General features: G+C 39.9%; 1 protein-coding gene across 2 annotated transcripts in view; it reads right to left on the bottom strand.

Annotated features, from left to right (window-relative positions):
* Window positions 1-27,237, bottom strand: part of SEMA3E (semaphorin 3E) — a 283,264-nt gene that overhangs the window by 26,957 nt on the left and 229,070 nt on the right. For both annotated transcript variants that reach the window (XM_032801538.2, XM_032801539.2), the window contains 5 exons: window positions 12,500-12,619; window positions 10,444-10,586; window positions 8,322-8,436; window positions 7,860-7,929; window positions 6,733-6,877 (listed from right to left, as the gene is read on the bottom strand). In XM_032801538.2, coding sequence (XP_032657429.1) covers window positions 6,733-6,877; window positions 7,860-7,929; window positions 8,322-8,436; window positions 10,444-10,586; window positions 12,500-12,619 — 593 coding nt within the window. The remainder of the gene's footprint in view (window positions 1-6,732; window positions 6,878-7,859; window positions 7,930-8,321; window positions 8,437-10,443; window positions 10,587-12,499; window positions 12,620-27,237) is intronic.

The following is a 27,237-nucleotide window of genomic DNA, read 5'->3' as shown; positions in this document are numbered from 1 at the left end:
TTAAGCACATTTAAAAAATGAATCCCACTATACCAGCAGTAATTCTTGCTCTCAAGATGTTTAGTGGCATTGCATTTAATTCTCATTTCTACCTCATAGTGACAGTATTATATATCACAGGTTAGCCTGAAATACCAATGTTTGCCTTGATCAGTCTACCATTTTGCAAAGCAAATACATGGTAAGTCAGTGATTGGAGCAAATTTACTGACTGGGTTAAATTTACTTATAGGGCTAAACGGTGGCATTATCCATAAAAGTTAATTTTTAAATATTATGTAAAGAATAGGATAATGTCCCCTAACTTAACATAAATTCTTCATTTCAAATTTGCCTCATGATCTCTAATTGAAAGCGTTTATGAGCAAGCTGGAAATATTTCAGTAACATTCACTTCCTTCCAATCTCCGCATGACCTTGTGGTTTTCAGATGCATTTCGAGCAAAGCCACAGTAGCAGGATCTCCCTATTTAAATTGGATTTTTCAATCAATAAAATGAAATAAAATCCTCTTAATGTTTACTGGAAATGGTCATTTCAAATGTGCAGCCAACTATAATTGACAATAACAAGCTCCTGCACTTGTCAAATGGGGAGAAGTTTGTTTCCACTTTTGGGGGTTGGCTCCATGAATGCTCAGTGTTGACTTTGAAGTAATTGTCTAATCAGCCTAAGGATGGAGTTTCACCAGCTGTTTGTAATAAAAGGAAAAGGTTTGGGGTTTTCAGAGAAGCTGAACCTCCGCTTTCCCTGGACTGCACAGCATATCGAGTGGCACAGCCAAGTTCCATTGCAAAGTTCCAACTCAAGAGAGATTTAATAAAAACCATCCTTTGCAGGCTTTTATTTTTGAATTAAAAGCAATAACGCACTCTAGAAAGGAATTGGTAGATGCAGCTGCCTCTAAAATTTCCCTTCAACACCATTTCTGAGGAAGCTGGTGTTGTTTTCAGAAGCACCACAGTAAAAATACAATAGATGTGACAACGGAGTAGTAGCCTGATTACACACGTGACCACAGTAATACTTCCATCAGACACAGACTGTAGAGTCTGCCAGAAGCAGTCTAGTTCTACCAAACGTGAGCTCTGGGTTTGTGTGATTTAAAATTGCTCTTCTCCCCCAATTTATAGACTCCACCTGCTCTCATCCAGCAGCCAATATCAATAGAAGTTGATTCACAGAGATGAGCAAGGTTTGTCGCTTTCTTTTGTCACTGTTGCTCTCAGAATTAACTAAATATGGAGAAGGCACTAGGATCAATGCAACCAACATCTTTCCAAGAAGTGGCACCACCAACAAGCCACTCCTGAGAGTCTAGTCCCCAGCTCAAACTCAGAGAGTCAGTGCCTGGTCCACGCAAAGGTCCCTTTGTGCTACTGGAGCAGCACTAAATGACCCTACACTGCCCTAAATCTCAGTCAAGAATGGCTGAATCTTCAGCTAGCATAAAGCTAGCATAGCCAGCTGATCCAGGTCCCATAGCACGTGTGAGCATAGGAAGGCAATGCGATTCAGTGAACTGGGACTCTGGGTTCAGGCTCTGCCACTCACATGCTGGGTGACCTTGACCTCTCTGTCCCTCTCTTTCTGCTCCCACCCTTTGTCTATCTTCTCTATTTAAACTGTTAGCTCTTAAAGTCCAGGGACTGACCCTTACTCTCTGTTTGCATAGTTTCTAACACAACTGAGTGACTCAGAGTCCCTGAGAAGATAGTGTCATTGATAGAAGAGTTCTAATGGAATTGAAATCTGTGCCTGAGTCAATGACAGATATATGGCATTGTTTCCTATCTCTATGGGAGTTCAGCAAGGCTGCATTATGTCTCCATTGTTCAACATCAACATTGTTTGGTTGATGGATAAGCTTGAGGAGGCAGCCATTTGTGGCAGTCACCTGAAGATCATTCTATTTTGAAATCTCGAATACACCAATGACATTGTCTTGTTCTCTCAGTTTGGTGAATTGCTGCAGCTGATGTCCAATCTGGTAGAGCAAAAAGCACTACACTTTGGTCAAAACAGATAAAAACTAAGTCTCTGGCATCCTCCAGCTCTAGATTATAGCCAGCTCACTATTAACTGGTCCAGATGTGATACTGAACAGCTGGAAACTGTCAAATACATGGGCAGAATCACAGACAGGGTTGGAAGGTGCTCAAAAGATGTGGACATACACAGAACACCAGCTGGTGCCCTGTTTCAGGGCCTTCAACTTGCTTTGTTTGCTGAGAAGCTGAGGATCTATGGAACCAGAGTTATACCAATTTTATTGTATGGCAATGAAACATGCGCACTGAGGAAGGCTAAAGAACCCCAGACTGATATTTTTGATTCCCATCATCTTCGTCAGCTGCTCCATATTAAGTGGCAAGAGAAGATTAGAAATGAGGATATTCAAAGTCAAACCCCTCCATCAGCATTGATTTGGTTTGGATGACTTTCTTAATGTAGACATATTATTAGAACGGAAGACCAACAAATTCCAAAGCATGCATACCAAGGAATGCAGCTACATGTCCAACAATCACATGGGTGCCAAAAGCTTGGGTGTTGCGATAAGATTGCCAGAGATGGACATACACTGAATATACAGCTAGACTACCCTAACCACCTTGCCAGAGACTGATCCAGGTGGCACTGAATCTGCAAATTGGCAGTGTCCCTTTGGTGATGATAATGACAGCACAATGGGGCCCTGATCTTGGTTGGGGCCTCTAGGTGCCACGAAGAATAGAGGCACGATATGGGTGTCAAGTTGGAATGGCACACAGCTCCTTCGCCTGTCTCCCCATCAACTAGGCTGAATTTGGTTCCCAGTAGCTGAGTATTTAGCACAGTATTTTGTCCTTCTTACCAGAAAGCTCCATTTAATGGCTCAGTGCTAGTGACTTGCTCAGAAAAAAAGAAAACTCAGACATTCAGATTTGTTTAAAAAAAATATCCTAATAGAAATGTAGAGACTAATGTGGAAATTCTCGTTCATTTTTACTCAGTCCTTGCTCTGGGATATGAGGGTTTTACTCCATGAAAAAGGAATGAATACGGACTTGCAGAATAGTTGAGAAGAATCTAATCTCTGTAAAATAATCAACCATTCTGCAATCTGTTTATGGTGCATCCTCACTTCCTCTTATTTTGTCAGATAAAATGACTGGCATAGCGGTCTCATGGAAACTATTAAATTGGGAGATGATTACTTCAGTTTCCTTTCACCACCTGGCTGAAAATTAGGCATTTTACTTGCCAGTCTTTTTATCCTGACTCAACACCAATAGCTGAAGTTTGTCCCCATGTCAACAAAGGAACAAAATACCCTGTGACATCAAGATGGTCAAGATGGTATAAATGTCATTTACAGTGTTCAAATCCCAGATAATCTCTTTAGGGGAACATATTCTGTTGTACTTTGGCTTGTGACTCTTATCCCAAAAAAAGCTGCAGAAGCGAACAGTCATTTTTCAATGAGACCGGATGGTGAATTTGAGATTATACTGTAGGGAACGAAGCTGCACTGGTATGGACTAGATAATTTAATAGGCCTGTCTACCTCTCATTTCTGTGATTTAATGATAAATGGATTGCACACAGTTTATTTTTGCATATGATTGCTTTTAGCATAAAGCTTAATACTGGTTCAGATAGCAAAGCAAAAGCAATACCATGAGTAATGAACCAGCAAACTGTTTACTCCACTGGTAAACTCAGGAGAACAAACCTTTAGCCAATTAGAAGATAAAAGGATGACATTTCAAAGCAGCATGTGTGTTTTAGCTAAACACGTTACTTATGTAAATGGACCTCACATAGCCAAAAATCTGCATGAGGCTGACATTTTACAGGAAAGGCTTGTTGAGCCTAACAAAATTGGAGCTGGTAATAATACCTTGTATAGCTAATGAGTTACACAAGACAACTGTAGGGAAGGAGCCATATGGGGAGAGGAAAAAATCTGGGGTCTAATTCTCCCCTCATTCACACCAGCTTTACATGGTTCAATTCCATTGACTTCAACACAGTTACCCTTGATTTACATCAGAGGAAGCGAGAGGAGAATCAGGCCTTCTTGACCCTGGGCCTGATCCCGTGAGGTGCTGATAAACTCTTGGGAGGTACTGTGTACCCTTGGCTACCATTGATATTCATGGAACGTGAATGTGCTGAGAACCTTTTTAAACGCTCCGAAGCCCACCACCAAGAATAGTGGTGTTTAGATTCCATGGTGACGGCAGCCTTAGAGACATCGAAAATGAAAGACAGACAGATAGATAGAGGGTACCTGAGAAAGGGATGCTGGTTCATGCTTGGGAAGAAGCATCATCATAAATATTCTTCCTCTCTTTCTATGCAAGGAATATGTAAGTGATCCTCGTCACAAAGCTGGCAATACACCAAATAAAAACTTATATGCCACTCACAAACAACTGTGCAGATACCAGCTCCTGTATACTGGCAAAATATGCCATGGGAAAAAGGCCAGCTCTATTGTATTTGCAGAGTATGCCCCAGGGTTTCCTTTTCACTTAGTATGCACTGGGACTAAGATCTATTTCTGGGAGAAGTCATAACAAAGTCAAGAATGAAACACATTTATATTCTTCTTGCAGCTCTGTTCTTTGCAAATTTGTAAAAAAAATCTTGATTTCTTTTCACCATGTTTGTAAAATTGGCAAATCGTTGGAATAGTTTGGCAAATGGAATGGAAAGCAGGATGCTCAGAAGAAGGATAGAAAGTGGGAACTGGTTCAGATGAAATCCATCCATCCGTCTGTAGGGTCCTGGCACCATGGTACATAGCCATACATATTAAGGCCAGAAGGGACCATTGTGCTAGTCTGGTTTGACCTTCTGCATAACAGAAGCTCTGGGATTTCACCCCAGTAATCTCTGCATCAAAAATAAATTCTGGTTGAGCTACAGCGTATCTTTTGGAAAGACACCCAATCCTGATTTAAAAACTTAAATTGATGGAGAATCCACCACATCCCTAGGTAAATAGTTCAAATGATTAATTATTCTTACTGTTAAAAATCTGCACCTTATTTCTAGTCTGAGCATTGACCTATATTATTGGACTCAAGAACCATTTGATCCTTTGAGCAAAACCTGCATCAAATTGAATGAGAACTTTGAAGTAAGGTTCAAAACACTGGATTAACTTTTCTTGATTTAACATTTTATATAGCCTAGATAATTCTACTATAAGGTGGGTGCACAACTGGTTGGAAAACTATACTCAGAGTAGTTATCAGTGGTTCACAGTCAATATGGAAGGGCGTACTGAGTGGGGTCACTCAGGGATCTGACCAGCCTCTGCTTCTATTAAATATCTTCATAAATGATTTGGAAAATGGCATAGAGAGTATGCTTATAAAGTTTGCAGATGGTACCAAGGAGGGATTGCAAGTGGTTTGGAAAACAAGATTAGAATTCAAAATGATCTTGACAAAGTGGAGAAATGGTCTGAATTAAATAGAAGGAAATTCAGTAAGGACAAATGCAAAGTACACTTGGAAGGAATAATCAATTGTACAAATAAAAAATCGGAAATGACTGCCTAGGAAGGAGTATTGCAGAAAAGGATTTGAGGGTTATAGTGGATCGCAAACTATATATGAGTAAACAATGTAAAACTGTTGCAAAAAAAGCAAACATAATTCTGGGATGTATTAGTAGGTCAGTTTTAAGCAAGAAATAAGAATTAATTATTTCATTCTACTCAGCACTAATAAGGCCTCGGCTGGAGTACTGTGTCCAGTTCTGAGCATCACACTTCAGGAAAGATGTGGACAAATTAGAGAGTCCAGAGGAGGGCAACAAAAATAATTAAAGGTCTAAAAAACATGACCTGTGAGGAAAGATTGAAACAATTGGATTCGTTTAATCTGGAGAAGTGAAGACTGAGGGGGACATGATATTAATGGGCTTAAATTGCAACAAAAGAGATTTAGGTTCAACATTGGGAAACATTTCTTAATTGTTAGGGTAGTTAAGCACTGAACAAATTACTTGGGAGGCTGAGGAATAGCCATCACTGGAGGTTTTTAAGACCAGGTTAGACAAACACCTCTCAGGGACTGTCTAGATAATATTGAGTCCTGTCTCAGTACAGGGGACTGGACTAGATGACCTATCAAGCCCCTTTCAGTCCTGCTTTGAGCAGGGGGTTGGACTAGATGACTTCCTGGGGTCCCTTCCAATCCTGATAGTCTATGATTCAGTCCTACATTTCTATACTTTTTTTGTGCTAACATTTTCCTTTTCCACTGCATATCCTGGTCCTGGTGGGGACCAGTAAAGAGGTAGTGAAATACCTTGAGAACGCCTGGTTTTATGCTATTTCCAAACTAGTAAAACCAGAAAACTTTGGAGATATTGCAAAAAAGTCAATTACCACTTCCATTTATTTTTTGCCCCAAATCCGCCAAAACATGTAATCTTTGTAGACAGAGTCACGAGGTGATAACTAGGGTCTAATCCAAAGCCCTCTGAGTACCTCAGGATCTAACTCTCATTGTTTTACTTTGAGTAAAATATATTGTTGATAGTCTTAATAATGTATTGCTAGAGTCATTACATCCATTTTCAATAGCATCATATTGATATCAAATACTCATGATCACAATCCTGGACATTATGATATTTGTCCATCATGACCTGTTTATTTTATTTGCTTCCCAACTTGAATTAGACTGACGTTACAATAGAAAATGGGGTTTCTCTTGGACCTACCGAACCAGGCCTGGGGTAAGGTACTTTTCCTTCATAAAGAGACCAATGGTATTCAGGTCCTTCTTTATGAGCATAAGGTCCATTGAAGGCTGCTCGGATGCTAGCTATATGATAGACACATATAGCATATCCTCTAAAAATATTGCTGTAAAATAAAAATCAAAAGATGTTAAAGCAAAGATTGTAACTGTAGTGTACATTTTAGTGGTTGAATTAATGATACTAATAGAACTTATTACATAAATGTAATACCCCGTGAATGCATTAATAATGAGTACTCACGAAATTTAGATTTAGCAAGACATTTTAAAAATATGTCTAAGTTTAAATATGTGATTGGTCCCATTGAGTTTAATGGGACAGATTACCTTATCTCAGGTATTAACATGGCCTCCATCATTACCATAGTATCTTGATGCTGCACAATTTTTAATGTATTTAGTCTCCCAACACCTCTTTGAGGTAGAGAAGTGCTATTATCTCTATTTTACAGATGCAAAATTAAGTCATAGAGGTAAGTGACTTGCTCAAAGTCACACAAGAAGTCCATGGAAGAACAGGAAACTGAACCTCAGTTTCCCACCTTCTAGACTAGGGCCCCTAAACTCTAGACCCTCCTTCTACTCATAGACTTTCTCTATTCATTTGTATAATGTCTTGCTGAATCAGAATATATGGGAATGATACACCGCCACATAAAGTCAATCTAAGTCCTTCTGTTGACTTCAGTGGACAATAGATTGGGCTGGGGTCGGCAACCTTTGGCATGCAGCCAATCAGGGTAATCTGCTGGCAGGCTATGAGACACCTTGTTTATGTTGACTATCCGCAGGTACGGCCCCCCGCAGCTCCCAGTGGCCGGGTGCGAACCACAGCCACTGGGAGCTGCAGGAGACCATGCCTGAGGATGGTCAATGTAAACAAAAAGTCTCATGGCCCATCAGCGGATTATCCTGACGAGTCGAAGGTTTCTGACCTCTGGATTAGGCTCTAACTGAAGCGGAATTAAATTGATCAGTTATACAATGTGTAACAGCTATATCATATTTAACACACAACAGACATCTTCCTTAATTATAGACTGGTCAAATATGCCTCTATTACTGTCGTATTTCCTAGCTGATTACCTTGTAGTGTTAAAGAGTCCAAATATCACTGGATTTTTGTTATCCCGAGTTTGTACCAAAAACACATCCTCTGTAAAAATGAAAATATAATGTTATTTATAGCTCACCTACTTTTCCCAGTCCCAAAGGACATAGAGTTGACTGCTTGTTAACAGTGTAAAGTTATTTCTCAGTACACATGACTTTATTTCACACAGCTTTTAAAAACATGATATAAATAAATACAAGTGTAATGGAAGATAGTCTACTCTGTAAATCCATTTTATATATTATAATATATATTGAAACATAAGGAACATATGTATAGAAATATATGGAATATATATATTTGTTGTAATTCAAAGATTAGTAGTCACTTCCTGTTAATGATACATGTCCTATATTCAGGGTTAAAAGGGATTAGCAGGGAAATTCACATTCTGTACAGTGTGGTGTAACTTTATTTCTGTCCAAGATGTTTACCTAATTCATCGAAATGCGTATCGATTCCATTCATTCCTGGTACAGAGCAGATCAGTCTGGTTTTAAGGAAAGTGCTCCATTTATTCACCAACATTCGCTGTCCTCCCATATCATTCTGTGTGGAGAGAGAAACAAATAATAAATGTAATTTAGAGGAATACTCTATGCTGACTTGTGCTTTCATCATGCCTTTCAGTGTCTGAAGCATACAATTTCAAACCACATTTCTATTATTCCACTTGGAATTATTGTTTTGGGGCCAGTCTCTAGTAAAACTGTAGAGATTTATTCAATTTCTCATTAAAAGCTGTGGGTTTGTAAGAATTTTTAATTAAACACCAGGGCTGCAACTAGTTTTACCTGTCCAGCTGTTGTAAACCCTTCACATTTATTTCTACAGTCTGTTAACTCAATAGTCCAAACATTTTAGCTGACTGTATATTTTTATATGAACTGAGTGCAGTGCTGGATCAACAGACTTGGAGACAGAAGCCCCAAATCTGTCTATGGAACAGGTACAGACAGGGCTAATTCACTGCAACTTTCCACACAGTGTCCTGCAGATATGTCCCAAGACCTATATCGGGGAGACCCCAGAAATTTCTCATCAATCCCAGTTGAACTATCCTCACTGCGGCTGCTGGCCTCAGTGCCTCATGTGCCAGACACTCAGCCCCCATGTTCCAACCTGGCCTGCCCAGGTGCAGTGTCATTTCTCAACCTTGAGAAGGGACATGGGCTTCTGGATGCCAAGCACTGGTGATGTTGAGAATCTGGGTTTCAGTCTGATACCATCCCTATTTAGGATGTTTCATATACTTGACTCTCTTTTAACTAGGCGCTGCATAAGAAATTTTAACAAGCCATTTGTTGGAGGCTAAGTGTAACATCCTGTGTCTTCTGCTAAGAAAGTAGTTTTGCAGGTTGTTCCATTTGTACATCTCTGTACATCCATCAGTCTTCCTTTAGTTATGAAGAATGAATGTGGTTGCCTTCAAAGGCAGACTAGACACTGGGAAATCTGCAGTCTATTCCTGGCTCTGCTACTGACTTGCTGTGTGACCTTGGCAAATCATTTAATCTCTTTTCCTCATTATCCTCATCTGTAAAATGGGGATTATGCTGCTTACTAGCTCACAGTGGTATTGCAAGGATTAATTAGTTCATATTTAAAAGGTGTTCGCCACATGTAAGACTGGATCTATTGTGATCTGGCTCATTTTTGGTCTTGGGGGGGATAGCTCAGTGGTTTGAGCATTAGCCTACTAAACCGAGGGTTGTGAACTCAATCTATGAGGAGAGCATCAGGGGCAAAAATCTGTTTGGGGATTGGTCCTGCTTTGAGCAGGGGGTTGGACTGGATGACCTCCCAAGGTCCCTCAACCCAGATATTCTATGATTTTTGGTATTCATGCAAAGAGGCTAGAAACCAGCTGCAAACAAGCAGCAGAATATTCCAATCTAAGGACAGCTCCTTGTTGGTATCCACAGGGAGCCCTGTGAATACTGTTCCTCCAATCCCTGATGTAGGTGGCACACTGGGGCCAGGAAGGTATGTGCTGGGCGCATGTGGCTGAGCTCCCATATCCTACCATGTATGTAGGGACCATAAAGCATTGTGCTACTTAGAATGGCCTGGCAGCAGCTGTAAGTGGGGCTTTGGGGCTGGAGCCAACCCCTCACACAGCCAGTTATTCATCCTCCACCCCTTGTTCCAAGGAGAGCTCTGAAGCAGGTTAGAATCTGGCTGGGGAAATGCTGTGTGAGCATTGAGTGCTAAGTATCATTATTATTTCCAAACTGTCACTTAACTGCAAAAGAACCTGAGATGGGCTTAAACCACAAAACTTGGATCCATGTTTGGATGTTGAACATCCTCACTAAAGAGTTCAATAGTGTTTGGATGTGGAGTTTCAGCTTCCAGCCCAAATATGGGTTAGGATTTTGAATTTCCCAAAATTTGGAGGATAGTTAGATGCGGGATTTTTGTTCAGACCTATATGACGCCTTTCCTCTCCACCCCCAATACTAACTGATGGTACATTTGGAGGTGAGAGAATGTATGAAAAAGTGAGCACACAGTAAGTTTTTCTAACAGACAATCAGGACAAAAGAATCTCACCGCACACACTCGTCCAACTCTGGCATAAATGGCATGAGCGCCTGTTTCTGCCTCTAATGCTTTTTCAGTAAAGAAGAAATAGACTTTGTTATCATCCCGGTCTTCATTGTCGGGAATCATGTATGAGCCAACAAACTTTGGTTCTTTAAAAAAGAAGGAAATAAAAAGGAGTTGGCTCAAGTTTATTAAAACATTATAAATATTTTAAAAATCAATTAACCATTTTAATAGAGAACAGGAAAATGTGATTAAGGAAGCAGAGATTTTCCAGGAAAAGATCTACCATTTTGGGTGAGGAAACAGAGTAGAAACCTATTTTATTTGGGTGGGTATCTACTGAACATGTGGAAAACATTAGCTTCCAAAATATTTGTATAGCTCCAATTCGCATATCAATATGCTTTTGTATATGTTCAAGGAAAAGATCTTTCCCGCCCTGTTCTCTGGGGCTTTTACATTTTAGCTTAAATTAGGCTGAAACTTGGCACTGAGTTTATGTAGCAATCTCTGGCCACATACAAAACAAGCCCAGGAATGCCAATTTTGGCTTCAGACAAAGTGCTGTTTACCACTGAGATAAAGGACCAGCTTTATTCAGCTAGAAGGAGCTGGGTGCACCTTTGTTAGGAAACGGCGACCACGTGGAACTTTTCTGGTTTGGGTTTTCATTACTAAACTGAAATTTGGGTTTACACATGTTGTGAACCTTTAACACAAACCTGGGCAGAGTTCTGAGTGATTCCTTTTCATCCCAAGTCATTCTGGGAAAGCATTTACAGCTTTCTTCAAAAGCAGGAACCGCATTCATTCCATTGACATGACCTCTTAAGAAGCTTAGGACCTGACATGATATCATTATAGGATGCTTTTTTAATGTAAACATTTCATACACTTCTGCTTTGATATTGGAGCCATATGTTGCTGTCACTGAGGACTAAGTTGGGGATAATCACAGTGTAAAAATCGAGGAAATTAAAAAACAAAACTGTAACCATACCACCATGATACCTAATTTTAAACAAACAGAGAACATCTCTTAGAGATAAGATCAATTTTGCCTATGTATTGAGTATCTTTTTAATTATCAGGCTTTTAAATTATCTTTAACATCATTTATATCAGGGGTTCTCAAACTGGGGATCGGGATCCGTCAAGGGGTAACATGGCTATTACATGGGGGGTCATAAGCTGTCAGCTTCCACCCCAAACCTCACTTTGCCTCTGGCATTTATAATGGTATTAAATGTATAAAAAAGTGTTTTTAATTTATAAGAGAGGGTCACACTCAGAGGCTTGCTATATGAAAGGGGTCACCAGCAAAAAAGTTTGAAAACCACTGATTCGTATAGTACTTGCCATTGCAGTATTCAAATCTGCGATTCAGCAAACTACTCAAGCATGTATTTAGTCTCATTGGAGTCAAGAGATTGAAACATTTGCTCAAAGTTAAGTACATATTTAAGTGGTTTGGCGAAATGAGGCCTTGTATCTAGGTTGAAATCTCAACTCACTAAGTCAATGGCAAAACTCCCACTGATTTCAGTGGGACCAGGATTTCACTTAGCATCTGAAAAAATCACCACTTTTGAGATGCCTCCAATCTACAACCACATTTTAAAGCCAATGAGCCAAATTCACTTGCACTGGCACAAATAGATCCAAACTGCACTTCCTTGCACCAGCCTTCCTCTTTGTTCCCCAGGTCTGAGGCCCACTGGAAAAACCTCTGTCCTCTCTCGGGCTTAAGGTGGAAGTTCCTTAGCTGCTGCACTGAATCAGCACATCTAGCCTCCCTAAGCATGCACTCTCCATAGGTGACCTACCAGTTGTGGAATCACATTGTCCACTGCTGGCTGCAAGTCTGTGTTGGTGCACTCTTTCAACCCCTTAGGAGAACCTTGTGCAGAAAGGAGCCCTCTCTAAAATTCTGTGCTGGATCCAGGGTAAATCTGGCTCATGATGTTGTAGTTCTCATTTCTGATAAACAACAGATCTCCAAAGAAGATTTCCCTAACTTTATAAAGAAGAGGAGCCCTGTATTTTTCACTTTCTGTACCTTTCAATAAACGCTCATCATCAGGTTCAGTTCGAATATGTGGCATACGACCCATAGTACGTAAGACAGCAGCATCTCTCCCCCAGTAGTCATTGTAGAGCCCAGCAAACAGCTCACCCCCTGCGGACCAGACATATTAGTAAACAAGTTAGGGCAATACTGTACTTACTTGGTACTCCGGAAGTGGTGATGAAAAAAACCACGATAGATACAACTTGTTAATATTCTCTACAACTTTAGCCAAGAGATTGAGTCAGCCACTGAGTATGTGAGGTTGTGTATGAACTGAGAACATTAGGAAAAAAGCCAACCCATGGGAATGTTTAACGGATGCTGGCCTGTGGCACAATTTTACCCCAAAGCCCATAATTTCAAGACATAGGAAAGTTGTAGTTAATACTTTGGACAAGACTGTGGTGTTAGAAGCCTGCTGGAAGCCAGCCTAGCTTTTGGAAGGTAGCGAGGAATTCTGTTTTCTCCAACATAGTGCAGGCTTCTCTTTTGTGAGAAAAACATTTTGTTAAAAACTGAAAAAACCTCAGGATTAAAAATACCTGATGGGTTTAAATTACAGGAGAAAAAGTTTCCATGCTGTCTATGTCTATACTGAGAGTCTAATACAGTATATTCATTAGTAAGATTAGCAAAACCAAAGGTTCCACCAGATTCACCCTTCCCCATGACACAGAACTCTTAAGCTACGATAAATAAGGAAGAGAAACAGGGTAAACTATTTGGGATAGGAACTGTGTTTTTGTTCTGTGTTTGTACAGCACCTAGCACAATGGGATCCTGGTCTGTGACTGGAGCTCTGAGGTAGTATTGTAATACAAATGATAAATAAGAGAGAATAGCATGCTATAGATGGTACTTTTTTATAAGGTGAAATTTCCTGTCTAAAAACAAATTGTGCTCCTCAAAAGGTACCTACACTTAACAGATCTAGGGCCTCATTCATATCTTATTGAAGTTGATGAAAAGAGTCCTATTGACTTCAGTGCTTTAGAAAAGAAGGATGTTCTTGTGATTATGACATAGGACTAGGATCGGGAGATCTGGGTTTAATTCCTGATTCTACTACAGCCTTCCTGTGTGACCTTTGGCATTCACTTAATCTGCCTCAGTGCCCCATTTGTACAATGGAGATGTTAATGTTTCTTTCTCCCAGCCACTGTCTGTCTTGTCAATTTAGACCAGTGGTGGGCATCCCTGTGGCCCATCGCTTGCCACAGCTCCCATTGGCTGGGAATGGCAAACTGCAGCCACTGGCAGCTGCGGGGGGCCATGCCTGCAGAGGGTCAACATCAACAAAATGTTGCGTGGCCTGAAAACAGATTACCATGATGGGCCGCAGGTTTCCCACCACTGATTTAGACTAAAAGGTCTTCACGGCAGGGTCTGCCTTACTCTGTGTTGTATAGAGCTTAGAAGAATGGGACTTTCATTTCAGATGCAGCCGCTAGGCATTACATAATACACAGATAATATATAATTACAATAGTACATTTATAATAATAACTCTGATTCTGAGATACTGTGACTTCACTGGGAGCTGAGGCTTCAGTATCAGAGACTAATAAAATGCTTTACCTTATTGTAATCCTATTTCTTGTTCATGGTTGTTTATAACAACTATATTTCCAAGGAAAATGGCATTAATCTTTTCATTTGCACGCAGAATGTTATTTTAGAACAGTACTACCCAATGGAAAGACTGAGGTGGGGGAGTCCAGTGGTAGGATATTTTCTGAAAGACAGCTGTGAACAGAAATGGGGCCAGATTTTTCAGAAGTGCCCAGCGTGGTGAGTGCTGATCACTTTTGAAAATGTGTCCATAAGAGACTTAATGAGAACAGCTAGGTTCTGCTCACTTTGAAAAATCCAGCCCTTCTCTAGGTTCCTAAATGGAAGCTGGGCTGTTTTGAAAACTTTGCCCCTTATGTTTTTAGCCCATAGATTTCTACTTAATAACTACTGGTATATTAAAATGTAGCACATTGTCTTTTTCTAAAAGAAAACATATGCAAACATAAACTTGATTTCAAAGTTTTATAAGAGGACAATATCCACCTCTTAATACATAAATAATAGTCATAGTCAACATAAGAGAGTCAAGTTGTTTCCATGTGTTTTCTTGGGCAAATGTAAACCAATGAGGGATCCGCAAATGTGTCCACGTCTGGCAGACATGGCCACATGGTTTTTGCCACAGCCTGCTTTCTTCACTCATGCTTCTCTTTGGCTTTTTCTGTTCCGCTGTTCTGAATGGCTTTAACTGCAGACCAACAGGTCTGCCACAATCCTGATCTTTCACCAGCAGCAGCAGCTTCCCATGTGTTCGGGTCGGCGTGGCCAGTTTTTAGGTGGGTTTTGAGAGTGTTCTTCTATTGTTTTCATTGGCCTCCTAGCATATGTATTCCCATTTTCAACTTTCCATAAAATATGGCTTTGGGGAGTCACATATCATCCATATGTACGAGGTGACCAGTCCAGTGAAGTTGCAAGAATTAGGGATTCAACACTAGTCAGGCAGCACTGGACCAGACTTCAGTGTTTGATAACCTCTCCAACCACTTGCTGTTATAGATGAGATGCAGATAGCACATATGAAAATCCTCAAGTTACATCAAGTGCCTGTTTTAGGGTGTTTTAATAATATACCACTTATGAATCCGAGATTACATTAGCATTTGGTTAGGTTTCATTAAAAAGTAACTTGTTATGACCACTAGATGGCAGACGTACATTATAAAATAAAACTGCTGCCACAAACTATACAAACAGACAGAAGTAAATTATTTCCAGTTCCAAGCTAATCTGTGTGGAGATTTCAGTAACACTATTTCTTGCTCCCTAATCAAAATAAACGTACTGATCAATAACATTTACTAGTGATTATGGACTTTAATGAAAGCACAAATTCTGCTTGCACATCCCCCTATAGGTGGGGATTTTGTTTCTGTTAAGAGTTATATGAGAACTTAATGGTACCATAAGTCGAAATAATGATTCTGAAAAGTTTACAGCAGCCTGGCAGCTGGGGCTGGTTCAGAGACCACAGCTGATTCAGAACTGAGGGAAGTTTTCCCCTAGGCTTCTCTTCATCAAGAATGGGTATTACCTTATAACATAAACTGAGTCACCATCATGTAACATATCTGCAAGTGAAATTAAAAAAACCCAACAACCCAGCACCCCGGTGGTGCTAAGACAGTAGAGCTTGCCAGTGTCTGAATAATATTCAAAACATTCTTTGTAACATGTTAATGAACTACACAACCTATATATCGCCCTTTCAAAAATTCCATCTGACAAATCACAGGCTGCTTCATAGTAGTAAAACTGGAAATTTATAATTCAAAACATGATGCTTCTCTGCTTTGAACAAGTTGATTAGCAGTACAGTTAAAACATGGAAAATACCATCAGCTGGAAGATGGATGCAAATAAGCATTTGCTGTACTTCTTTTTACCATTGTATTATTTGTATTGCAATAGCACCTAGAAGCCCCATGGACTAAACCCCCATTATAGTAGGTGCTAGACATACACAGAAATGATATACAGTCTCTGGCCTAAAAAGCTAACAATCTAAGTATAAGACAGTAGCTATCAGGGGAAGTACAAGGAAACAATGAGATTATGCTACGGTCAGCATGACAGGCAGTGGTCTCAGCATAAGAACTTTAACTTGATGCTGCAAACTTTTACCTTTTTGGTATTCAGGATTTTCTATTTTCTCTCTTGTCCCACAATAGACTTTGGATCAAGCCTTTAAAATCATATTATGGCACCAAAATAAATGGCCAGGTTTTCATATGTACAAAACGCCCTCAGAAAATAGATTTAGGTACTGACCTGAGGACTCCCAGTTTGAAAATTCTGGCACAAATTTCTACTTTTTTTATCCCCCTGTTGTGAAGATTCTGCTAGCACAGTGCATATTAACGGAGTGCTCTCCTATCTATATCTCAGAGTTTTATATGGCCACCCAGCTCCATTGTATGTGAGCACCTTCCATGTAAAATCAATAGCAAACTCTCTACTGGACTTAGAATCATAGATTCCAAAGCCAGAAGGGATCAGTATCGTAAGCTAGTCTGACCTTTTGTTTAAAACAGGGCACAGAACTTCCCCAAAATAATTCCCAGATCACATATTTTAGAAAAATATTCAGTCTTGATTTAAAAACTGCCCGTGATGAAAAATCCACCACTACCTTTGGTAAATTATTCCAACAACTAATTACCCTCACTGTTAAAGATTTACTTCCTATTTCCCATCTGAATTTTTCTAGTTTCAACTTCCAGACACTGAATAACGTTATACCTTTCTCTGCTAGCCTGAAGAGCCCACTATGAAATCTTTGTTCCTCATGCAGCTACTTATAGACTGTGATCAAGTCACCCCTTAACCTTCACTTTGTTATGCTAAATAGATTGCGCTCCTAGATTCTATCCCTGTAACACATGGGGCTCTTCTCTGAGCCCTCTCCAATTTATCAACATCCTTCTTGAATTGTGGACACCAGAACTGGACACAGCAGTGATCGTACCAGTGCCAAATATGGAGGTAAAATAATCTCTCTAGTCCTACTCAAGATTCCCCATTTATGTATCCTAAAGTCACATTAGCCCTTTTGGCCAAAGCGTTGCTCTGGGAGCTCATGTTCAGCTGATTATCCACCATGAACCCCACATCTTTTTTCAGAGTCGCTGCTTCCCAGGATGGAGTCCCCCATCCTGCAAGTATGGCCTACATTCTTTGTTCCTACATGTATTCATTTACATTCAGCTGTATTAAAACACTTCTTGTTTTCTTGCACCCAGCTTACCAACTGATCCAGATCTCTCAGTACCAGTGACTTGTCCTCTTCACTACTTACCATTCCCCCAATTTTTATGTCATCTGTAAACTTTATCAGTGATGATTTTATTTTTTCTTCTAGGTCATAGATATAAATGTTAAATAGCATAGGGCCAAGAACCAATCCCTGCGGTCTCCCACTAGAAACACATCCGCTTGACGATGATTCCCCATTTACAATTACATTTTGAAGCCTATCAGTTGGTCAGCTTTTAATCGGTTTTCCCATATTAATTTTATATAGCTCTAGTTATTTAATCAAAACGTTGTGCAGTACCATGTCAAACTATTCAGTATCTGTCATTTTCCCTTTTTCTAGGTAAAATCTCTGCTTGGGGTAGGATTTGTGTTTTGAGAGAGAGAAAAAGAGAGAGAGAGAGGTTTTATTAATTAAAAACTGTTAACACTGCCTGCCTTCCAGACAAAAAAATGGATCCAAGCCTGAAGCCTTTCCTTAGCTGAAGTCAATTTGGCAGATTTTGCTCAATAGGTTAGAGCATTCCGCCCACATCCCATGATGTTCAAAGAAAGGTGACCATCAAAGTTTAAGTGAGAGCACAAAAGACAATTCCATGTTTCTCTTTTCTAGAAAAAAAGAATTCAAGAAAATGAAATCCAAACTGTCCCTCCAAAAACAAACAAAAAAATCCCCCAAAACAAAACTTACCCAAGTGCAACTTTAAGGTTATACAGAATGAATCACAAATGTCTGAAAATGCTGATAAATTTCCAGAGTTAATAATCCCTACTGTTATTTTGCACTTATAATAAGTAGAAGTTTCCATTCTTATTTTTCAGTTAAGAATATAGATTAATATATTCCCTGTTTATGTTACAGGATTTATATAACTGAAAAATACAGGACTTGCAGGATGGTTGTTCCTTCTGTAACCTTAACTTAAAAGTTTCTTATGGTTTTCTGATTTTGCTCTCCTCCTTCCTTACTAACAAAATTCAGCTCTTTTAGGACCTGTTGTAAAGGCCACTGAAGTCAATGGCAGATTTTGCATTGTCTTTGGATAAGCCTATACAGAGTTTTTCTTCTGTAGATCTCAAAGTGTTTTACAAAGGAAGGTAAGTATCATCAGGCATCCCATTTCAAACTGGAGGACAAAGAGTTACTTGCTTGTAGTTGCTACTAAATCAGGGCAGAACCCAAAATAGAACTTCAGACTCCCAGGTAAGTGCCCCTGTCCACTGTCTTTCTGTAAATTTGCACAAACATAGTGTTTTTGTAAGCACAGTGATTATATAAAGTAGGGAACAGATTAAACAAATAAATCTCTTCTCTCTTAACTATTTGCTTGTCTAATAGCTCAAACTAGTCACATGCAGCTCTTCAGAAGTTAATATATGGCTCCTTGTATAGGCACCGACTTTGGGGCTGGAGCTGCAGGCGCCAACTATCCAGTGTGCCAAAGGGTGCTCACTGCTTAACCCCCAGGTCTGCCAGAGGCCCTGCACCCAGTCCACCCCCTTCCGGCCCAGGGCTGCCCAGAAGATTCAGGGGGCCTGGGGCAAAACAATTATGGGGGCCCCTTCCATAAAAAAAAGTTGCAATACTATAGAATACTATATTCTCGTGGGGGCCCCTGCAGGGCCTGGGGCAAATTGCCCCACTTGCCCCCCCAAGGCAGCCCTGTTCCTGCCCCTTCCCCTGCCATGCCCTTGCTCCCCCTCTCCCCACTCCCAAGCCTCCTGCATGCCATGAAACAGCTGATCAGGAGGTGCGGGGAAGGAGGGGGAGGCGCTGGGAGCTGGGATGGAGGGGAAGCTGATGGGGAGGCTGCTGATGTATTATTGTGTCTCTTTGGCAATGTACGTTGGTAAATTCTGGCTTCATCTCAGGCTCAGGTTGGCCACCCCTGGCTCAAACTATTGATTCCATGGCAAGAAGATTCATCAGAAAAATCAGGGAAAAGCAATAGGAGCTCTGATTAGTGGACTGTGATAGCTGACTTCACAAGGAAAACATTTCAAAATATGTTAACACTGATGCGACTCAGATTAAAATGCCAGAAGAACCACTGTGATCATCTAGTCCAGAGATTGGCAACCTTTGGCACACTAAGCGGTCGCCAGCACACCCTTGGCCCAAGCCGCTTCCCGCAGCCCTCATTGTCCTGGAATGACGAATCGTGGCCCGTGGGAGCAGCGATCAGCCATACCTGTGGACGCTGCAGGTAAACAAACCGTCCCAGCCCACAAGCAGATTTTCCTGACATGCTGTGTGCCAAAGGTTGCCAATCCCTGATCTAGTCTGACCTCCTGTATAACACTTCCCTGGACCCCCTGAATTAATTACTATTTGATCCTCGTACTATCAATTACCAGGCAGTATAGGGAAAGAGGGGGAGAGATAGCTCAGTGGTTCAAGCACTGGCTTGCTAAATCCAGGCTTATGAGCTCAACCCTTGAGGTAGCCACCCAGGTATCTGGTGCAAAATCACTACTTGGTCCTGCTAATGAAAGCAGGGGGCAGGACTCAATGATTTTTTCAGGGTCCCTTCCAGTTCTATGCAATAGGTATATCTCCATATTAAAAAAACAACAACCAGGGAATATCTTTAGGGGAAAAAAATTATGTTGATTTAAAAATTACCTGTTATGGAGAATCCACAAACCTTAATAAGTTGCTCCAATGGTTAGGTACAATGATTTTTGATTAAGAGTTTCATACATGGAAAAGAAATTCTGCTATTTGAAACAACAGGGCTGAATTCTGCATTCCTAATACACTCAAAATTCCCTAGGAATTTTAGATGCACTCAGACTGCAGGGTAAAGCCAACATTGGCTGCTTCTCTAATGTATATTTTCTGAACGAGGAACAAATAGGTACCACATTAGGATTCTTTAAACTTCAATAATGAGATTCTCATTGCTTTAAGGTCACATATACATTACAGTCCATTACTGTAAACTTTTTAGGAAGTGCCAGAGCAATTAATACACAAGATTAACATAACTACCTGTATAATGTTATAGTGTGTATAGGGAAATGATCCATTTTCTTGCTTGACTTTCTAAAATATTCACACTAATCTGTTTCTAATCAGCAGAACAAGATTTTGACAGCATATAGACTTTAGGTAGACTGTGTAACAAATATTTGAACCTGATTTTGGTGTGGTAGCAGTTGAGTGGGTATAGTTTATCTCTCTGGAGAAGACACATGCGTTGTGCAGTATCTAATGTGTCTAATGGTATCTTCTGTTTTTTATCTCATTGAAATCTAGTCAGGCTTTGCTTTGGAGTGCTTTTAATTACATATAACAAATAAAGAGACAATTTCTGCAATCCTGGAAAGCAACTGGAATTGTGTCTGACAACTCAGGACAATAGGATTTTTGCATCTAAGAAAAAAGTGTAAAAGTTGCAAAAATGTGCAAAGAAGAGGAAAATGCAGAACTGATTTTCTTTCAGGTGACAATGGTAAAGAAGCACAAAATCCTTTTTTTTCTAACACTGAACAAGAAACATTATTAGATATCAGGAGTACTGTCTCTAAAGCTACTCCCTCTCTGATTCCTTATAGAGATTTTACCTGTAAACATCCCCAATCTCCCTCTTGCCTGGCTTCGTGCTACATTTTAAAAGAAACAACACAAGTATCCTCACAGTTATCAATAATGCAATATACCAGCAAATTAATAGAGGGCAGTATTGTGATGAAAATCTCTTCTTTGATGTGACATAAAGCATAGGGCCGTATCACACGACAATTTTCCTAAGAATACAGGTATAAGCCAAGGTTAAAAGGGTGCCAAATTCCAGCACAAGGTTGAAACATTCCTTTTAGTTGAATCCTTTGTGTAATATCAAACAAATATTATGTCCCACTTCTCCTCTCAAAATTACTGCAAGTTTAGAATAGATTTCTACCTCAGAAATGGCTGTGCTTCAGTCGTTGGTGATGTTTTTAGTATGAGTAATTTGAAGTGAAAGTAGTAAAACAATGGAAATACTAAGGGTTACCATTAGTAGTCCCCCATTTTATGGAGCCGCTAAGCTATAACTTTTGCAAAGCACCCCAATGGTACGTATTCTATATTTTTAAAACATAATAATGAAGAGTACTAGTATGAGGCAGTTCTTCTACACAGGTCCTCAATGATACTTACACACCAAACTCCCACTGATTTCCAGTATTTAGGTACCTAATTCCCCTTGGAGTTAGGTGCCTAAATATCTTTGAGATCTGGGGCTCAGTGACTCCAGTGGGGATATTCAGCTCAGAAGTAGGCCCTCACAACAAAATAAGAGGAATTACTTTTAGCTATGTGATACAAGTTTAGAAATAGTTAAATCTGGAAGATCATTTGCGATATGTATGACTAAAATCAGATGTAAATAGGTTTACTTAGGTCAAAAGCAAAGTTTGTGTATTTCAGCACTTCAATTACAAATCCTGGTTCAATAAAATGAGAGAGTTCCTGACTTGGCTTTAAAAGTGAATATCCCACATTTTAGTGAGTTTTATGACAGGTCATCTGACCTGATGGTAAAGTAGCTTGTGATGAAAATTCTATTATGAATGATTAAACTTGTCCCAATTTATTGTCAGAATAAGGAAACAGAATAGATGTTTAACTGCAAGATGTTGCATAAAATGTAAATGTAAAAAATCAAAACCAAAAAAACTCCTATCATCCCATATGCTTTCAATAGTCAAAGCAGCTCTGTAATAAATCACGCAGGCTGATCGACTAAGACCACAGTGGCTGATAAAACAGTTTAGGCCTATAACTTTTGATATATCTAATACTTTAAGCAAGCTATGATAAATTTACACTAGGTTTTAATGTCTATTTTCTATCTAGGAAAATCCATTCTGATAATGATTCCTCTGGTTTTTCATGCCTGTTCTTGGAATGGAAAAGAGAACAACTGAGTGAAAGAGACAGTGATCGAAGGATAGAATGAAGAAGTGAAATTCTAAACAATTTAACTCAACCTTAGACTATGGGACAGAAAATAAAATTCAGGTCTTTATTCAGAACAATAATATGGACAAATTTGTAAAGTGCACTGAGATGGGCACAAAAATAAATGGTCAGATATCACGGTGATGGGTTTGAATGGGACAGAATTGAAAAAGCACACTTAGAGAGGTAGGTAGATAAAACTTTAAAGTAATTTTGTTCAGCCCATTGGGAAGGACGCTGGATTCCTGCTTAAAAAAAATTATAATTGGGAAGATGGTAATCAGTTAAACAAAAATGGGAGTAATATGAAATTTAGAGGGAGGTCTCAAAAGAATGGAGGGTTTGGTGGTGTCAGGAAGTCCTTAGGTTACAAGTTGGAAACAGATTTCAAATCCTTTAAAAGAGATTTAAAATAAAAAAAAAAAAAAGGAATTGGGTTAAACTTATGGTTTGTTAAAGGCCCTTGGGTAAATGTTCAAAAGCACCTAGGTCCCACTTTTAAAAGTGACTTATGTCCATCTTCTCCATGGTATTAGATGATTAAATACCATTGAGGATCTGGGCCCTAGTCAAATAGGAGCCTAACTCCCATTGACTTTTAATGAGACATAGGCACTTAAGTCATTTAGGTGCTTTTGAAAATTGTACTTATTTTCCTGTTTACAACTTCCTTTCCCTTGTTACAAAGCTATATGACAATAGGACCAATACTATTCAACTTATTCATAAATGATTTGGAGAAAGGGGTAAAAAGTGAGGTGGTAAAGTTTGCAGATGATACTAAACTGCTCAAGATAGTTAAGACCAAAGCAGACTGTGAAGAACTTCAAAAAGATCTCACAAAACTAAGTGATTGGGCAACAAAATGGAAATGAAATGTAATGGGATAAATGTAAAGTAATTCATATTGGAAAAAATAACCCAACTATACTAATATGATGGGGCTAATTAGCTACAATAAATCAGGAAAAGATCTTGGAGTCATTGTGGATATTCTCTGAAGGCGTCCCTGCAGTGTGCAGAGGCGTCAAAAAAGCAACAGGAGTTAGGAATCATTAAAAAGGGAATAGAAAATAAAGCTGGAGAGTATCTATTGCCCTTATACGGGGCAGCTCTAGGCCCAGCCATGCCAAGCACACTGCTTGGGCGGCATGCCGTGGAGGCGCTCTGTCCGATTGCCGTGAGGGCGGCAGGCAGGCAGCCTTCGTGGATGCCTAGAGGGTCCGCTAGTCCCGCAGCTCCGGTAGATCTCCTGCAGGAGTGCTGTGGAGGTCCGCTGTCCCGCAGCTCCACAAGCTGCGGGACCAGCGGACCCTCCGCAGGCATGCCTGGCGGGAGTCCCCAGAGCCATGGGACCGGCGACCGGCAGAGCACCCCCCGCAGCATGCTGCCGTGCTTGGGCAGCGAAATGTCTAGAGTGCCCCTGCCTTATATAAATCCAGGTATGCCCACATCTTGAACACTGTGTACAAGTATGGTCTCCTCATCTCAAAAAAGATACACTGGCATTAGAAAAGGTTCAGAGAAGGGCAACTAAAATGATTAGGGGTTTGGAATGGGTCCCATATGAGGAGAGATTAAAGAGGCTAGGACTTTTCAGCTTGGAAGAGGAGACTAAGGGGATATAAAGAGTATATAAAATCATGGTGAGTAGAGAAAGTAATAGGAAATGTTATTTACTTGTTCGCATAATACACAGAACTAGGGTCATCAAATGAAATTAATAGCAACAGGTTTAAACAAATAAAAGGAAGTTCTTCACAAAGTGCACTGTCAACTTGTGGAACTCCTTGCCTGAGGAGTTGTGAAGCCTAGGACTATAACAGCGTTTAAAAGAGAACTGGATAAATTCATGGAGGTTAAGTTTGTTAATGGATATTAGCCAGGATGGGTAAGGAAGGGTGTCCCTAGTCTCTGTTTGTTAGAGGGCGGAGATGGATGGCAGGAGAGAGATCACTTGATCATTGCCTATTGGGTTCACTCCCTCTGGGGCACCTGGCATTGACCACTGTCAGTAGACAGGATACTGGGCTAGATGGACCTTTGGTCTGACCCAGTACAGCCGTTCTTATGTTCTTATATTTGTTCTTCATCTGAGATGAATAAAAAAAAATCCTGGGTTTACACTCTTGCCAGCTACTGTTCGTGTTGAGGACCAGCCCTTCTGCTGGGCAGATTGTTCTTCAAGCACACAGTAGCTTGTCTAGTAAGGTGCCAAATCCAATATTAGATAAAGGGGCCAAGAAAGAAGGAATGGATAAGAAAAGCCCCTACTCTCATGTGGAATGAGCCAGAATCCCTTGGTCATCGTTCTCAGGTGCACAAGCCTCTTTGGCATATGTCTGGGCAAACCTGGGTGCCAGCATAGAAATATGGAACTTGGATGCCTGTGGCTAGGCCCTCATTCATCCTCTAATTTTCTTAATCTCTTATCTCCTTTTATGGCTGCATGATCCAAGTACAGCTAAATGGCTAAAGTCTTCTTAGGCTGAGTAAATCTTAGCCTGTTTTCTCATACAATACTAATCTTCCTGTTGCCTGATCTCATCCAAAGATTAGCCTTCATTTGTTTTGCTTGGACCGAGCAAGTAGTTCAGCCTTTCACTCTTGCTGCTTTGGTGTCATCCACACAAAGGTTATTTACTAATGGCTACAATGCTTGTTTCTACGCTCTCATTGTCCTCCAGACAAATCCATCCCAAACTGTCAAACTATCTGCCACAAACCCAAACAGCTACACTGCATGGTCTCATAAGATGCCCTAAGAATTCATTCTGTTCATTTGCCAAGTGTTATGTCTTCTGTGGCTGCTCCACTGTAGGCTTCAAAGGGGTAAAAAAAAATCACTCTAAAACATACTCTTCTAGTGTTTCCGTTCGCTATGAATATGAGAGCCCTTAAATATAAAAAATATATAAAATATGCATACCTTTAAGAACTTTATACCTTCAGATGAGTATTTTTTTTAAATAACATCAAGGATAGGTTCCTTGAGCTACTGTATGACCCTTTAAGAATACAGCATTTCCTCACAAAACAATTTGAATGTAGACAATCTGGCTATATTTGTATTTAAAGGATGACTTTTTCCTAGAAAAGTTAATCTGATTTTAACATAAAACAAATTCCCGGTGAACCTAAAGTTTTTGGGAAACTTTCATACTGCTTAGTATAAAACAGTGAGATCATTTGTCTACTGATACTAAAATATTATAGGCTCTTAGGAGTCAGATCCTATAAACCATGCATTTGTAGAACATTAATTGACTTCAGTGAAAATTCTGCACATGAAGAGCTTCTAGAATGGGACCTCTAAGAATACATCCACACTGCATTTCAAAATCCACAGCAGCCAGACTCAGAGCCCAGATCTATAGACTAGAGCTTATGGGACTTGTGCTATGGTGCTAAAAAAAGCTGTGTAGATGCTGTCACTTGGGCTGGAGCTCAGTTTCTGAAACCCACCCCTCTCTCCAGGTTTCAGAGTCTAAACTCAAGCCTGTGCCTAAGATCAAGCCTGTCTACACAGCTGTTTTTAGTGCCATACTGGGAGCCCTAGTCTGTAGACCTGAGCTCTGAGACTCATGGGTTTTAAAATGATGTGTAGATGTACCAAAAACTGCTTTTCCCAAGATCCAGGCATGAAGTGCAAGTACCTTATGCCCAGGCATGAAGTGCTCCATTAGGACACAATCTGACTCCTATTTCAGACAATAATAAAACTCGCATTGACCTTGCAGTTAGAGCAGAATCAAATGTAATTTATTTTCTTAGTTTTGCCTGAGTAAAGACTGAGAAATGTAGGATCGTACTGCTAAGCTCCAGTTCTAAGTTAAGCTCTGTGCAGGTGGACCCCTGCACCTATGCAGAGCTCACTGTGTGATCACGGTCTTGGTTATGAAATGGTTGAAACACAAAACGATGAAGAGTGTGTGAAAGACCCATAATCAACTGTACTTCAGGGCATGTGTAAGTCAGTCAAAATATTTTTTTCTGGATCTTCTATGTCTATATAGCCACTAAATATGAAGTTATTTGAGCTGTGATGAACAATACTGCGAATGCATTACAATATGTTAGATTTTGCTGAATAAAAGTAACTTCAAGGATTTTACATGAATTGGAGGGAAAACTCACCAAAATAATGTGTTGAAGTGAAAGGATACATCAACATAGTATCTGAATATAATCCACTCATGGTACGTACCTTTGAAATACTAGGGGTAGGCTTTCTGATTTTAGTTCAAGATGATACAGTCTATTTGGTGTTTGAGGTAAACAACAAAAAAGCATTAAAATCCACAAATTTTGTGCCACTGCAATGTAAAGTGCAAACGTCAAGAAAAACAAGACAACACAAAACTATCTCCAGAATGTTTCTTTCCAGAAAGATATCAAACCAAATCACTTTCCTCATCTTCATGTCTCTTCATAACAACTCCCTGATACATATCTCCTCATCCTTCCTCTAGATTCAGGTGTTCCCTCTACTCGCTGTATTCAAGCGTATTCTTACTCATAATATTTGCCCTTCTCCTCTACTGATTGTTGGTCCTTTCTTTGTGATCCTTGTTAGCTTTGTGAATCAGCCTGCCCACCTCTCTATCTCACTGTCTCTTTCAAGAAAAGCTCAAAAATCATATCATTTACACATCCCACAACCAATAGTCGTTGGCCTGTTTCTTCTGCCTGTAATTCTTATCGACACCTTTCCTTTTCTACTGTCCCTATCTAGTTTAACGTCTTTGCACTGTAAGATTGGCAAGCTATGATATCCTACGCTCTGCCCAAGAACACCACGTTAGAAATAAATACATACTGGATTGCATTGTAGTTTAGTTTCAAAGATCTCGATCCTGCAACAAGAGCCTTGTGGGCAGCAGTCAATGTTGTTCTGTGGTGGCCTGGTAATTTGCCCACATTAATTGTTATGTATGATTGGAAC

The sequence above is a fragment of the Chelonoidis abingdonii genome, chromosome 1 (assembly GCF_003597395.2).
Source record: "Chelonoidis abingdonii isolate Lonesome George chromosome 1, CheloAbing_2.0, whole genome shotgun sequence".
Lineage (NCBI taxonomy): Eukaryota > Metazoa > Chordata > Testudines > Testudinidae > Chelonoidis > Chelonoidis abingdonii.
Note: the sequence above shows the minus strand (reverse complement) of the source record. Positions and strands in the feature narration are given on the sequence as shown.